Raw genomic sequence first — 16,705 nt, 5'->3', positions numbered from 1 at the left:
ACGTCTGAGCACTTAACATTTTGTAAAGCTAATTTCCTTCCTCATCTACATACTGTACTGACCACTAACATTTTTGTTAACAGTGTCAGATTAATTTAATGAAAAACCCCTTTGGCACTAAGCAGAATTTTGACTACATATGGAGATATTATCATAGGCTACTGGCCACTGATACTGGTTATGGAACTAAAAGAAACAGCAGCCCACTTGAAAACATTTTGTGAATAAAAAAAATGAAACCTCAGATTTTTGAAGATTTTTATACATATTTATTTTATCTGATTCAAAAGTAATAAGTGCTCCATATAGTGTTTTAAATAGCGACATACTCAGCTAGCACCTCGTTCAGAGAAAAAGTAACACTTAACCACTCGTGAGCACTCTGGGTCCCACTCAGCGCGTGTGTCCCACCCAGTGGAGGCGATGCTTCACGTCAGCTCAGGTTCTGCTCTGAGAGCCTTCACTGTCACTGTGTGGCCTTCTTGATATCTGTTTTAATGGATACATAACTTATTCGTCTATCAATATGCAGAACTCACTTAGATTTCTTATTCTTGAGCTTTTAGGCTTCATCCCCATCCCCACAGATTCTTCAGGATAATGCATAATCTCAGTGAGCATTGCTTCATAAATATTGGCATAGGCCCTAGCATTCTGTCACTGTGCTGTCCCCAGCCTTGAGTAGTTCCACATCCTGATAGATGTTTTAAGTAAGAATACAGAAGTCATCAAACATTTTAATATGTCATATTTATCTTCCCCTAAAATTTTTGAGCATTTTTCAGCCTTTTAAAAATATTTTAAAGTGTTTTAATAGCAATGTATTAAATGGTGCATGTTTATGAGAAGGGAATTATATGTAAAAAATGAAATTATTTTCAGTAACTTTAACTCAACATATTCAAATTGTTGATGAATAGATATTCTTAGTTCTGCATTAGGGAACAGATAAGTATCGCTAATGATGACCACAATAACTGGTTCTATCCAAATTCATATTACTGAGTATATTTAGATCTGGGAGTGGTCTGTTTTCCCATTGCAGGGTCTCTGCTTTGGTTTGCAGTCAGCCCTCTGGCTCTGCCCTCCACCCCCCAACCCCGGTCAAGCCCTCGTGTTCTCCCTCACAACTCGTGCCCGTCCCGTCGGAATGGAAAGAGCCAACTTCCAAGTCCAAGCAGTCAGACCCTGGATCTGTGATTTACCAACCCTGCTACTTTGGGCAGTTAACCTGACCTTTCTGGGCTTTAGCTTCTTCATTTTTAAAGTAGGGAAACACGTCTCACAGGCTTGACATAAACAGAAGTGAGGTATGAAAAGTACTTCAAGTGCTGCTTTTAAATTAGCTGACTCGGTAATTGTTGATCTCTTTGTTTCTTGGGAACTGAACCTGTTACTATGGAGGTTCAGCTTCGCTTCTTTCTTAATTATCTCAAGTTTCAGTCATGATATCTTAGTTAAGTAGGTTTCAATTACAGATATTTATTGATAATAGGGACTAATCTTCCGTGTAAATCATTCAGTATCTACAAGATCACTTTGGAATCTTTGAAACACTGTTAGTATGTAAGATAGTTATTATTTTTAAAAGTTTTTTTTATTAACATTCCAGATGTTTTCCAACTTAAATTGTTTTTAATGGACTTTATAAAGCCAAGAGCAAATGCACACACAGAAAAAGGTTTTGAGGCAAGTCATTGTACCATATGTCACTGGCAAATGTAGATTGATATACATTTCTATGAATATATAAACTCCCCTTAGATCAAGAATGTCTTCTTTAATAATTAAAATTTATTTTTGACCATAATTATGAAAAATCATCTATTAGCTATATAATTAATAATCAGTTATATGTGTGCATATATATAATTACAGAGTCCACTTTTATATAGGTTTAGAATATGCAACTTTGTTGTTTCTTTATACATCATTCTAGTAGGTGTGTTTTCAATAAACTTATTTCGTGTAAGTACTTCAAGCTCAGTACCACAAAACTGAATTTACCAGCCTCCTCCTAGTTACCCTTCAGTGACCGCTTTCTTCCATCCTGCTCTATCAAGCCGCAATTAATGCCAGCTTTGACTCCTCCCCCTCTCCTTCACCATAGTTGCTCGGCCCTGTGCACTCTGGCTCTTGCTAACCATCCCCAAACCCATATTTTGGTTTTTTTGTGCTGCTGCAGTTGTTCAGGTCCTTAGGGATTCTGATCTAGGCTGGTTCACAGATTCTTCAGAAAGTCTGGCCCACAGCTGGACTCACTCCAGCTCTCCTCCGTTAGTGATGTTAGACCCGACTTCCCAGTGCAACTCTGGTGACATATTCCCTTGTTCAAAATTCGGGACCCATGTCTCATCACAAAATAAGTCTCATCTGCTCACAGAGCACCTGACATATGGTAGGTGGTATATGTATGTATGTATGTGTGTGTTTTACTGAGTTCCATAAGAGTGTTTCACTCAGTATTCACTGATCATTACTAATGAATTTCTAGAGTTACGTCTCTTATGGGATTTCATTCAGTGGTTTTTTTCTTCTGTAAGATGAATACACACACTTGCATAATAAATTCATACCTATAAGTCAGGATACCATCTCCCTTTAGGAAATGAAATTACAGTTTCCTTTAAAGAACTTAAAAGTGAGTTTCAAATAACTTTAACTAAGATGGTTTCATGTTGGTTTGAATTATATTAAGTTGCTTTATTTTTACAATGCTGAAATTTTGTTAGCATAATTTGACCAAGTTGCATCTTAAAGTTAAGGCTATTTTTTGACAGTTTGACATTTAATTTTAATTTGATAACATATAAAATAATAGTATTTAAAGGCCATGACAGGTGATTCTAATTGGATGTGAATATTCAGTCCCTAATTAAAGCTAGTATACATTTGGTTATGGAGATGGAAATTATAAATTTTTCATATGAAGAAGATCAACTGTAAAAACAAACAAATCTTATTTGTTATGTTTCCTGCAACTTATTTTCTAATCATTTCAGAGTCCAGAAAATCTTAACATGTTTGTATGGATACGTATGTAGGAGTATTTAATGCTTATCACTGACGTTGAGAACAGTTCAGAGCCACTGAAATAAGTCCCATCTGTAGGTTAGAAAATGAAATCTTTTATCTGCCATCAGGGGGGTTTTATAGAAAGAAAAGAAAACTGATTTATATGCTAACAGGTACCTATTTATCATTGGATTTATTGCTCATTTATTTGCTTATTAGTTTACTACATATTGAAGACATTCTCTTTGAGCATATGGCATCTTCTGTCATCGTTCTCAGAGGATGACATCTACTTTTTGTCTCTTCAGGTTTCCGAAAAATCAGTCTGGATGACCTTCGGAAGGCATATATTGTTAAGGATGTTCAGCAGTACATCCTTCATCGCTTAGATCAAGAAGAAGCTTTGCGACAACACCTCACCAAGGAAACTGCGGAGATGTTAAATCAGCTGCACATTAAAAGCAGCGGGTGCTTTCTTTACCTGGAACGAGTTCTAGACGGAGTTGTAGAAAACTTTATTATGCTACGCGAGATCCGCGACATCCCAGGGACCCTGAACGGGCTGTATCTCTGGCTGTGTCAGAGGCTCTTTGTGCGGAAGCAGTTTGCGAAGGTCCAGCCTATTCTGAACGTGATTCTTGCAGCCTGCCGACCTTTGACCACAACGGAATTGTATCACGCGGTGTGGACCAAAAATATGTCTTTAACCCTGGAAGACTTTCAACGCAAGTTAGACGTCCTCTCCAAACTTCTTGTTGACGGGCTAGGAAATACGAAGATACTGTTTCACTATAGTTTTGCAGAGTGGCTTCTGGATGTGAAACACTGCACTCAGAAGTATCTGTGTAATGCAGCAGAAGGACACAGGATGCTGGCTATGAGTTACACCTGTCAAGCCAAGAATTTAACACCCTTGGAAGCACAAGAATTTGCACTGCACTTAATTAATTCAAACTTACAGCTGGAGACGGCCGAGCTAGCGCTGTGGATGATATGGAATGGGACCCCCGTCAGGGACTCCCTGTCCACGTCCATACCCAAGGAGCAGGAAGTGCTGCAGCTGCTGGTGAAAGCTGGCGCTCATGTGAACAGCGAAGACGATCGCACGTCATGCATAGTCCGCCAGGCCTTGGAGAGAGAGGACTCCATTCGGACCTTGTTAGATAACGGGGCTTCGGTGAACCAGTGTGACTCCAACGGGAGGACGCTGCTGGCCAACGCCGCGTACAGTGGCAACCTTGACGTGGTGAACTTACTTGTGTCTAGGGGGGCAGATTTAGAGATCGAAGATGCTCACGGACATACACCCCTCACCCTGGCTGCTAGACAAGGACATACCAAGGTGGTTAATTGTTTGATTGGGTGCGGGGCAAATATTAATCACACCGATCAGGACGGCTGGACAGCACTGAGGTCTGCCGCTTGGGGAGGCCACACTGAGGTGGTCTCGGCGCTCCTTTATGCCGGCGTCAAGGTGGACTGTGCGGATGCCGACAGCCGGACGGCCCTGAGGGCAGCGGCCTGGGGGGGACACGAGGACATCGTGCTGAACCTGCTGCAGCACGGTGCGGAGGTCAACAAGGCCGACAACGAGGGCAGGACCGCGCTGATCGCAGCGGCCTACATGGGGCACAGGGAGATCGTGGAGCACCTCCTGGACCACGGCGCGGAGGTGAACCACGAGGACGTGGACGGCAGGACTGCCCTCTCTGTGGCGGCCCTGTGCGTGCCTGCGAGCAAGGGGCACGCCGCAGTCGTCAGCCTGCTGATCGACCGGGGCGCCGAGGTGGACCACTGTGACAAGGACGGCATGACCCCGCTGCTGGTGGCCGCCTACGAAGGCCACGTCGACGTGGTTGACCTGCTTCTGGAGGGCGGGGCCGACGTGGACCACACAGATAACAACGGCCGCACCCCGCTCCTGGCAGCGGCTTCCATGGGCCACGCCTCAGTGGTGAACACGCTGCTGTTCTGGGGCGCAGCCGTGGACAGCATCGATAGCGAGGGCAGGACCGTGCTCAGCATAGCCTCCGCGCAGGGGAACGTGGAGGTGGTGCGCACTCTGCTGGACAGAGGCTTGGATGAGAACCACAGGGACGATGCCGGGTGGACGCCTTTGCACATGGCGGCTTTTGAAGGGCACAGATTGATATGCGAGGCACTTATTGAACAAGGTGCTAGAACAAATGAGATCGATAACGACGGACGGATCCCTTTCATATTAGCTTCGCAGGAGGGGCATTATGATTGTGTGCAGATATTATTAGAAAGTAAGTCCAACATCGATCAAAGAGGTTACGATGGTAGAAACGCACTGCGAGTCGCCGCCTTAGAAGGACACCGGGACGTTGTTGAGTTACTGTTTAGCCACGGAGCGGACGTTAACTACAAAGATGCGGACGGTAGGCCCACCCTTTATATTTTGGCCTTAGAAAACCAACTCACAATGGCCGAGTACTTTTTAGAAAACGGTGCAAACGTAGAAACCAGCGACGCTGAAGGAAGGACGGCGCTTCACGTGTCCTGCTGGCAAGGCCACCTGGAGATGGTGCAGGCGCTGATCGCCCACCACGCCGACGTCAACGCGGCGGACAACGAGAAGCGGTCCGCGCTGCAGTCGGCCGCCTGGCAGGGCCACGGGAAGGTGGTGCGGCTGCTGATCGGCCACGGCGCCGTGGTGGACCACACGTGCAACCAGGGCGCGACCGCGCTCTGCATCGCGGCCCAGGAAGGGCACATCGACGTGGTGCAGGTCCTCCTGGAGCACGGCGCGGACCCGAACCACGCGGACCAGTTTGGACGCACGGCTATGCGTGTCGCAGCCAAAAACGGACACTCGCAGATCATTAAATTATTAGAAAAGTATGGTGCATCTAGTCTGAATGGCTGTTCCCCTTCTCCTGTTCACACAATGGAGCAGAAGCCTCTACAGTCAGTGTCTTCAAAAATGCAGTCGTTAACAATCAAGTCCAACAGCTCTGGCAGCACCGGAGGAGGGGACACGCAGCCTCCGCTGCGCGGTTTGCCCAACGGGCCGGCGCACGCTTTCAGTTCTCCGTCGGAGTCTCCAGACTCTACGGTTGATCGGCAGAAGTCGTCCTTGTCAAATAATTCCCTGAAAAGCTCAAAAAATTCCTCTTTGAGAACGACCTCGTCCACAGCAACAGCTCAGACTGTGCCGATTGACAGCTTCCACAGCTTGTCGTTTACTGAGCAGATTCAGCAGCACTCGCTGCCCCGCAGCAGAAGCCGACAGTCAGTCGCGTCCCCGTCCTCCACCACGCAGTCGCTGGGACAGAGCCATCATTCGCCGAGCAGTGAGTTTGAGTGGAGTCACGTGAAGCCCAGTTTGAAGTCAGCCAAGACAAATAAAGCGGGGAAATCCGAAAATTCCAGCAAAGCTGGGTCTGCGGGGAAAAAGGCTAAACAGAATAATTCTTCACAGCCAAAGGTTTTAGAATATGAAATGACTCAGTTTGATACAAGAGGGCCTGCAGCCAAATCTGGGCCCAGTGCACCCCCTAAACAGCCGCCAGCAGAACCTCAGTGCAAAATTATGATACCATCAGCTCAGCAAGAGATTGGTCGATCTCAGCAGCAATTTCTCATTCACCAACAAAGTGGGGAACAGAAGAAGAGGAACGGAATAATGACAAACCCAAATTACCATCTCCAGAGCAACCAGGTGTTTCTCGGGAGGGTCTCAGTCCCACGAACAACACAAGACCGAAGGCATCAGGAAGAGCTGGAAGGGTACCCGTCCGCAGAGACAGAGCTAAGCCTTAAACAAGCCCTGAAGCTTCAGCTCGACAGTTCGGACCCGAGCTTCAACTATAAGAAGGAAACGCCGTTGTAACAGGTAACATTTCATCAACAAAGAATAAGATGCCGGAAGTCCAGCTCCCTCTTTTTAGGCATTTGAGCTCTCCCGCCGTGAGCACTCCCTTTTCCCTTTCCTGCTTCTGTTGTCCAAAGTACTTACTATTTCACAGACTTGATATGTTTTCTTTATTATTATGTTTATCATTTGTTCCCTTCCAACTTCAATGGCATCTTTGTGAGGGCTGGGATTTTTCTCTGTTCTGTTCGCTGTCCTATTCCATGGACTTGGGATACTGCTTGGGCCTGTAGTAGTTTCTCAGTAAAAATGTGTTGAATGAATGAATGAATGAACTATTTGTGGGTCTCAGAGTAAGAATTCCTTTTATACAGTCATTTTCCCTCTTAAAAGTTCTTTGATGGTAGCAGAGGGAGGGGCTGTTTCTATAATACTCGCTTCTTGGTTTGAATAAAACAGTGTATGTACAGCTGAGCAGATAGAGAGTAAATGTTAATTTCCGAACTTTTCACCCTGGAAGAAGTCAAAAGATTTAATCAGCAAAAGGTAATTTTTAGTATGACAGATTCTTAAGACTCTTCTAAGTAAAATTAGCCTGCACCCAGCAAAGGTGTGGAAAGGTGATGAGTGGGTGTATTGGCAGGAGAGCTTTTAGGGGCCACTGTAGGCACAGGAATTAAATGTTAAAAGCGCAAAAATAAAGTCAGATTTATTAAATAATACCTGAATGGATGCTTCATTAATTATGTAGGGGAAGTTAATGGGAAAATAGATAACAGGATTTTATATTATCTGTACTTTTTTGGAAGCACATTCTGATACTGGCAGTAAATCAAATACTTCATTACGAATCTGTCCTAACTTTTACTACAAATATGTTTATCCCACTTTGCTTAATCATTTTCATCCTCTCAGAAAATTTTACTCTCTCCTTCTAGCAAACAGAAAGTTATTTCTTATGCTTCTTTTGTCTTTAGAGATATATATGTTAGGGGTATTTTAGGTGACATGTTATCATAAATAATTTCCTATGCCTTCTGATAACAGACACCCTTCAATGTAGCCAAATCCCATTCAAAAATAATAGGTACCAAGTAGTTCATTCTCCACTGTGATTTATTTTAAAAATATTTTGTTCCATGCTACCGCTCTCAAACTCATGACATCTTTTGTAAAGGCAACGTATAGCTGTATTAAACAGCAAAACATGAATTAAGGTAGGCATTTTGTGGAGTCTTTAAAAGTGACTTAAGTTAAATAATGAATCTCTAATAGGTAGTCTGCTTTGTGCTGTATATAGTAAGTATATATATGGTCTTAAAACTATATGTAGTTATATGATAAGTATAATATAGAAATTAATTTTTTTTTTAACTTTTGCATTAGTTTCCTGTTCTGTGAAACAGAAGACATTGAGATTGGAGTGGTTCTTCAGCTACTGGATGAAAACATAACATGCCTGTTGATTGGTGAAAAAACATGAAGAATGTGATCTCTGCAGCTCGTTCAGTCCCGTAATGACCGCACGGTGCCCGGCAGTAAGGCTGCCTTCTCAGTGTGACCCTCTTGTGCTTAAACTTTTCGTTTTGTGGGCTTTGTATTCACTCCACAAGAATGAGCACTTTTAAAAATGCAGATGTATACTGCAGTTCCCTGATAAACGCTGAAAAAACTTTTAAGTATTTTAAGTTAAGATTTGATAAATGTGCATGTGCCACAGTCAAATGTATATGAAAAGGCAGTGTTCCTTGTATTTATTTTTTCTTTTGGTGGCAAACAAAACTTCAGCCCGCTGTGCCAGTCACGTTTGCGTTGCTCCAGTGTATGGCTTGCTCCTTGTGTCTTTAAAGATGCCACTCAATAAAGTAACTCATGCAGCAACTATTTATCCTTGCTACACCTCCAGCATTGGTTAAAATGAGTTTCCGTTTAATGCCACATCGAGGTGAAGAAGATGGTTTCTGCACAGATTTAAAAATACTTTCTAGTCTTTTAGGGAGCTGCTCTCTGTAGTTTAAATTTGGATTTCCCAGTAGAATCCTCCTAATCTCTGGCTCACAGTGTCGAAAAGGCGAACAAAGATGAGGCAGGACAGAGTCCTGTTTCCTTCGCTGAGGTGCGCGTTCACCTGCACTCACTTGCCATCCCACCTCCAAGAGGACAGAAGCCTGGGGCTTCTCAGGGCGGAGCCAGGCCTTGGTGGCCTGTGTGTAGAGGGGGGCCCACCTGTCTTTCTGGGGGTAGATTCTTGATCCCAGAACAGTTCATTGACTGCCCTTCTCTCTTCCGTCAAGTGAATACAGTACAATTCACCAGTGTGAGTTTTAATGCTGGCTTCTCTCTTAGTTGTTTCCATTTTGGAAATCACTGCTTGATGAAACTAGTCCCCACTCAGAATCGATTGGATCAGTTTCAGTGGTTAGTTGGACTAATGTTCTTGATGATGTAATGTGCGCTGTCCTTCACAGATGACACCATTAACCTGTCAGTCATAGCACATGGGTATTTTTTATTGGTGTTTGATAAACAATAAGCTTTGTCCACATACTCTTTCCTGTTTTCTTCTTCGGGCAGCTGCTTGCGGTATGGCTGCCGGGGTGAAGGGTGAGGTCCATGACCAAGGCAGCCCATGCTGGCTGGCTCCAGTGAGCATGTGACCCACAGCCTTGGCCTCCCAATTGGCCTCTAACCCAGTAGAACCAGCTTAGGTGGGTGTTTGCATGTCTAGAAAGCTTAAAATGTATTCAGATGCCAAGGGTGTGGGTTTGCTCTTTTAATAACCTGAAGATCTTACAAAATCCAGGGATTCTATTCTTTCCATGAACTGTTGATAAGAAGGAATGAAGAAAGAGCATTTGGAGATTGAGCACAAAACCACGGCTACTACTGGAAGAGAATATTTAGGAAATGTCTTAGTTAACAGAGGTCGGTAATGTCATCTTAAATGAAGGATACACGTGTGATGTGTTGTTCACAGAAATAGAAACGTGTAATTGGTTGTGATAATTGTTTCCCTTAGATCTTTGTGGAAGGCCCTTAGTTTTGCTTTTGTTGTTTAAAGTCAGCAAAACTCACTTTATGTCGTTGAGTCATAATCAGGAGTAGGAGATACGTCAAGTTCAGTCACTTAGGTGACCTAGTGATACGGAAAACTCGAATGTGAATGTTTCAAGTATTGAATTTTTGTCCCTATGGGACATTTATTAATACACTTAACAGGACTCTTGCAAAGTAGCCTTAAAATTGTTAATGATTCTTTTAATAAATATGAACACATACTGTTATGAGAACCAATTTTCCTCATATCTCAAATACAGTACATTTACATTACTATAGAAGATGAAGCTCTAATTTCTTATTAGGTGTATTTTTTTTAGAGAACCCTGAAACAGCTGCCAGTTTTTCTATTAACCTTGAATTATTGGAATTGTATTTATTTAATTTTATTATTATTTTTTTTTTTTACAAAAATGCACCTTGTGGCCAAAGGGCAAAGATATAACTCATTACATAAGGGATTTATGTTTTTCAAAAGCTAAATGTTTTCATATCCATATTATAAAGACTTGAAACAGTTGGTAGGAAGAGAACCTGCTGGAAAAATGAGATTTTTAAAAGTAAGTATGCCTCTGAATGTTTTTACATTCTGTTTTGGAACAGAACAAAGAGTGGCTTTTAGTTAGGCTGAGGGTGACTGGGAACCAAGACGCCCGACTTTGCCGATTCCTTTCTGTGGGGGATTTAATACCAGGATTGACAATGGCCTTTAATCCGCTAAGGAGAGTAAAAATAGTCCCCACGATATATCACCTAAAAAGCTATTTCAAAAGTTAAACTGGTGTAGTTTTGTAAGTCACTTGGTGCCACCACACACCTATGATGCCATGTGCTTAGGACATTTTTGTAATATTCCGTCCCTGTCCGTCCCTAAAAGTCAGGAGCTGGTAAACGGAGGTGATAAGAGAATACAGTGACGAGGAAGAAAACCCCAAATGCTCGTGGGAGAGGCCTGCCCAGAGCTCCGCGGGCACCACACGGCACAGTGGGGTCTTGTCCCTCACCCGCACCCGGCCCCTCCTCGAATCGTCCCCAAAACTAATTCCTGCTTAAAAAGCAGGCGTCCATAATGTTCTCAATCTGTCTGGCTACGCAGATGTTTGTTTTGCTTCATGTCCGCCATTTACATGTCTCGGCAAATGCAGTTGCCAACAAATGCTTTCTTTTTACTTTCTGTTGGTTCGGGGTATGTAAATAGCCGAAAATGTACATTGATTCACATTGTAAAAGTTTTATTTTATTCCTTGTATTATATTAAGCAAAAATCCCTATGTATATGAAAGTGCATAATAAATATATTTGCTTTACAGAGGATATCATGTTTTAATTTTGTTCTTGAATCAACAGAACACACATGCCATGCTTAGAGTAAAACACCAGTTTTACGTTATTAACTTATTTTAAATAAGTACGAAGTAAATGAATTTGGAATCATTTTACAAATTAAAAAGAAAATGAGATAGCACTTTCCAAAGGAAGGCAGACAAGAGATCGAGCCTGTCAACCGTGCTGAAGCGCGTGTGTGTTTCCTGACTGACAGCGCGCTGTGCCTCGCCAGGCAGGCGTCCCTCCTGTGGGTGACCGCACACATCCTGTGCGTGGGTGCTCCTTGGCCATCTAATGTTTGAGCTTTTGGAGTTCATTGCGAATATGGTCATTCGTTTTCCAAGTAAACTGCTACGTGTTCTTCACTCGGTGGACTTGAGTCACTTCTTCGCGCGTGTGTGTTTTCTGTGCTGCTGTGCCTAAGGAAGGGCTCTAAACAGACCATCGCGGTATTTTCCGTTAGGGACCTTTGTGATAATTACAGCGTTCTGCAGTAATCACCTTATGTTCTTTATAAATTGGTTGAAGTAACAGAAACCTTATTCTAAGAGTTTTTAATAACGTTTAAACACAAATGGGTGATTTACATAGAAGAATTTTAAAACAGACTGGTTGACTAAATAAACATGGAATTTTCTAACTGGTGGTCCAAAGAAATACACCATAAGAACTTGGCAATGACTTATGTTTTCACTCCTTTGCCCTAGTAGTTGAAAGAATTCCAATTAATAGTAGCGAGATACACTCTGAAGGCTTAGAGTCCCAAATTTCTGGGAAAATTCCAGTCGTCATATAAATATATGCACTAACCTTATTTTCAGTAGAAGGCCTCTGCTTGCCTATCTTACTATTAGAGTAGAATTAAAATTATCCAAATTAAAATGGAGTCATCTGAAATTTACTGTGTAAATAGGCTTCTACCTTTTTCTAGTTTTATTTTCTAATTGCAATTTGCATTCAATATTATTTTGAATTAGTGTCAGGTGTACAACACAGGGATTATAGACAGTTGTATATTTTACAAAGTGACCTGCCTGATATTTCAAGTACGACCAAATACCATTCCTAGTTATTACAGCATTGTTGACTGTATTTCCTGTGCCGTACTTTTCAATAACATGACCGTTTTTGTGACTAAACTGATAGCTTTGTACTTCTTAATCCCTCGCCTTTTCACCGGGCCCTGTCACCTCCTCCCCTCTGGGGACTGTCACTCTGTTGTTCTCTGTATCTATGGATGTGTTTCCGTTTTGTTCCTTTATTTTGTTCTTTCGATTCCACAGTGAGATCATACGGTGCATGCCCTCCTCTGTGTGACTTACTTCACTGAGCATCATACCCTCTAGGTCCCCCCACGCTGTCACAGGGCAAGATGTCATTCTGTTTTAAGGCCAAGTAGTCTTCCATCGTATGCATGTGCCACAGCTTCTGTCCACTCGTCTATTTGTGGACACTTGTACAACTCAAAACCAAAAAAACGAAAAAGAAAAAGCGGGCAGAGGACCTGACTAGACACTTCTCCAAATAGGGGAGAGAGACAGCCAGTAGGTAGGGAAACATGCGCAAGGTCACCAGTCGGCAGAGAAATGCAAATTAAAGCACAAGGAGCCACGGCCTGTCGGAGTGCCGCCACCAATAAAGCAAGTGCCGGAGGGGACGTGGGCCCAGGGAGCCCCCGTGCGCTGCTGGGGGCGCAGCCTGCTGTGGCCACTGTGGGCAACAGCGGAGAGTGGCTCAGAGAGTCAAAACGGAACTGCCTTATGGCCTCGGGATTCCACTTCTGGCTCTACGTCCAAAGAAACTCAATAATTCATTGCAGCATCATTTGCAATAGCCAAGATAGGTTTCTACTCCTAAAAACACATTGTCATTACCCCACTGGCAAAACTTAGCTAAGTTCTGAGAACATTTCTATAAAAAATATATTTGTAACACTTAGAATAAACGCGCTATGACCTATTGGTCAACACGTGTGAAAACTGATGTATGTCCCAACAGAATCGATGCTAGATTTTTAACAAGCGTCTGGTACTCCTGTCTCGTGTTTAAACTTGTGGTGAACTATAACATACGGGAAGACACAGAAACCCTAAGCTCCTGTCCTATAAATTTTTATAAATTGAACAGGCCTGTCGAACCATAACTGATGAAGATGGAGGCCGTGAACACAGGCCTTCGCCGCTCCCCAGATAGTACCCTCAACAAAGAGCACCCCTGTCTGGCTTTCATCAGATTAGTATTGGCTATTTTAAACTCCGTGTAATATAATGGAACCGAACACTCTGTCCCTTTCGTGCTGGCTTCCTCGCCCTGACACTACATCGGTGAAGGTCACCCATCCTGTGTTGCAGTGATTTGCTGTTGTACTGCCAGGTTGTGGTGTTCGTCCCTTTTAAGTTGTACAGCATCCCCTGTGTGAATACCTTTAATATCCATGTTAGCACTAGTGAACGTTAGGCCCATTTCACGTTCTGGGCTCTTAATACTGCAGGTGACACTTTTGTCCCTATTTTTGGTGCCCATAGTATACATTTCTTTTTAATAAGAATGCAATTGCTGGGTCTTAGGATATGAGTATAATTAGCTTCAATAATGCCAGTTTTCCCAGGCGGTCGTATCAGTGACCTACGCCAGCCAGACAGGAGTCTCGTGGGTCTGCATCTTTGCCACTATGGCGTCACTTTGTATTGCTCAGTCCTTTTTTCTTTCTGTAATTGTTTGGTTGTGTAATGAAGCTGAGGTTTAAATCTGCATTTTTGAGATGACTACTGAAATTAGGCACTTTATAATAAGATTTTTGTCTATTGTTATACCCTGTCTTGTGAAGAAATTCATCCTTTCCCCCATTAGGTTTCTCGTTTTGTAGAAATTCTTCTACACTTTTATAACAGATACAGTGCAAATATCCTCTCAGAGTCTTTGCTTCGTCTTCCCACTCTCACAATGGTATGTTTTCACAGCGGTTCTTATTTAATGAAATCTCACCTTTTTTAGTAGTTGGACTTCTTTGTGTCCCGTTGTATAAATATGTGCCTATCCCAAAGCCATGATGGCGGGTAGTCTCCTTTGTTTTCTTCTAATATCTGTTGGACCTCCATTAATCATCAGGTTAACCCAGCATTGTCTGCTTACCAGTGTCTTTTCATATCACCTTTGTCCTCAACCGGGTGCCCTTAGGTGGGTGGGTGTCTTTGTCTCTCCTTCAGCCAATATCATAAAGCCACAGCGACTTAATGGGTCTGGTACGTTTCAGTACCGGGGAGTGTGGGTCCTCTGCCTTGTTTCTTCAGGATGCCTGGGCTCTGCTTAGCGTCCTGTGTTGCCACAGAACTTTGAAAACTGGCCTCTCAACTTCAGTACAAAAGAAAGTTGCCGAGATTTTGTTTGAGGTTGCATTGACTCTACAGATCAGTTTGGAGTTGGGTGAATTGATTTGTTCATATACTTCCAATCAATGAACTTGTCATATCTCTCATTTGTTTAGATATGCTTTATTTTCAGTAATGGTTCTCATTTTTTCTGTGTAGCGGTGGGTACGTGAAGTAAATATATTCCTAGGTAATTTGTTTTTTTACTGATGCTGCTGTAAATGGTATTTTTATTTCATTTTCTGTGTTGCTTTATAGAGAAATGGTTTTCTCAGTATATTCATCGTTTACTCAGAAGTCTTGCTAAATTTACTTTTTAAGTGAGGTATAACTTTTATACAATAAAATTCACATTTTAAAGGATAGGATGATGAGTTTTGACAAGTATATACAGCATACAATTGAGATACAATATCTGCGTGTCCCTTTAAAATCGAGTCCCTCTCATGCCAGCCTCTGGCAACCACTAGCCTTGATTTCTTAATAGTTCTGCTGTTGGTGGAAAACAGGCTCTTCCACGGGATTGTGAGGAAAGCATTCCGAGGACCGCACACAGGAGACCCTGGGGTGGCAAAAGGGTCTGTTTGTGTGAAAGGCTGCCCCTGGGTTTCCAACGGCCCAGCTCCCTCCGTGCCCCCATGGAGAAAGCCCAATTGTGTCCTCAGCAAGGCCAAAGCAGAAGCCAGTGTCCAGAGTTTCTGCTTCCTGTTAAAGCTCAGTCCCATGCCACCTGCTGTGGGCCCCAGAGCTGCCAGAGCCAGGAGGGTGCAGTCTCCCAGGTGCGAGAGCTTGCCAACACACGGGCGAGCGGGTCACGAGAGAGAGACAGACAGACAGAGAGATTGAGATTCTTTGTTCCCCTGGGATTGTTACTGGCTTGGGTTTGGGGTGAACCAGATGCTTTTTCAAAAGAACCAATCAGCTTCCCAAGCTTTGGGGGGCTTTTGATAGGTTTACAGCCCCTAATTAGAATGACAGGCCTCTATGGCCCAGCCCCTCACTGAGCTCCCCCCAACAATCTGGTACCAGAGGGGGAAGGAGGAATGTTAATCCCCTGGGGGAGCAATGCTGGGGTCCCCTGGGGTGGGGAGCTGCAGCTTCCTGGGGAAGCAAACAGGTTCAGGCTCCCCAGTTTATTCAGCTCAGGGTCTGATTCCCTTTGCTCCTCTTTCTGATGAATAGTTAGCTAACTATTGACAGGAACAGTTTTGCCTTTTTAGAAATGTCTTATAAATAAAGTCATATAGGCACTACTGTGCCTGGCTAATTCCACTTAGCATGACGGTTTCGAGATTCATCCATGTGGTAGCATGTGTGAGCGGCATGGCCTTGCATTCTGAGTAGTAGTCAGTATTCCGCTCTAATGCTGTACCACAGTACGTCTGTGCTCACGAGCCGGCAGATATTTGAGTTGTTTTCAGTTGCTGGCTGCTGTGAAGAATGCTTTCATGAGCACGTGTGTTTACTTGGTTGTCAGCCTATGACCTCACTTGTCTCGGGCAAACACCTCGGAGTGCGGTTGCTGGGTCGCAAGGGAGATGGCCCGATGGCAGCAGAACTCAGGTGTCAAAACCCAAGGGAGGGAGCAGCAAAAAGATACTTTTTAAAAATAGGGGCATCCTACAGTAACCAACTTGTATCTCATACACATTTCGAGAGCTACTTAATGTTATTCAAATTAATTTGAAAACCTGAATGAAATGAATAATTTTCTTAGAAAATATAACTTTCCATTACTCCATAAAGATTTTTAAAAATTTAAAAACCTTATTTCTATGCAGAAAATATAGCGATCATGTATAAAAAAGCAGCAAGAGCGGCGGTTTCATAAGGAAATACTATCTGACATAGAGCAGAAAATTCTAATGTTTTTAAAACTTATAAAATGTTAATAAAAACATTATTAAACACCTTGTATGCAGTCTTCATATTACATGGGTCTGGTATGCATGGTTCATCATTACAGTTTAATCAGATAACACCAGTCCCTCAGCGTCGGGCTCCAGTGGCAGCCGCCGTGATGTATTAGCTATGAGCGCTGCGGGAAGGACAAACGTCCCTGCCGGCCCTGCGGTCCCCAAGGCGCCGAGCACGGACGAGT

The 16,705-nt window shown here is 43.2% G+C and overlaps 1 protein-coding gene across 1 annotated transcript in view; it reads left to right on the top strand.

Annotated features, from left to right (window-relative positions):
• Window positions 1-11,219, top strand: part of ANKRD50 (ankyrin repeat domain 50) — a 34,841-nt gene extending 23,622 nt beyond the window's left edge. Inside the window, exons 4-5 of the mRNA XM_090288855.1 lie at window positions 3,324-6,874; window positions 8,240-11,219. Of these exons, the coding sequence (XP_090144981.1) occupies window positions 3,324-6,871 (3,548 nt within the window). The 3' untranslated portion in view covers window positions 6,872-6,874; window positions 8,240-11,219. The remainder of the gene's footprint in view (window positions 1-3,323; window positions 6,875-8,239) is intronic.
• Window positions 11,220-16,705: the final 5,486 nt, after the last annotated feature.

The sequence above is a fragment of the Furipterus horrens genome, unplaced genomic scaffold (assembly GCF_987537825.1).
Source record: "Furipterus horrens unplaced genomic scaffold, mFurHor1.1.pri manual_scaffold_10, whole genome shotgun sequence".
Classification (NCBI taxonomy): Eukaryota; Metazoa; Chordata; class Mammalia; order Chiroptera; family Furipteridae; genus Furipterus; species Furipterus horrens.
This window is presented reverse-complemented; position numbering and strand designations above follow the sequence as displayed.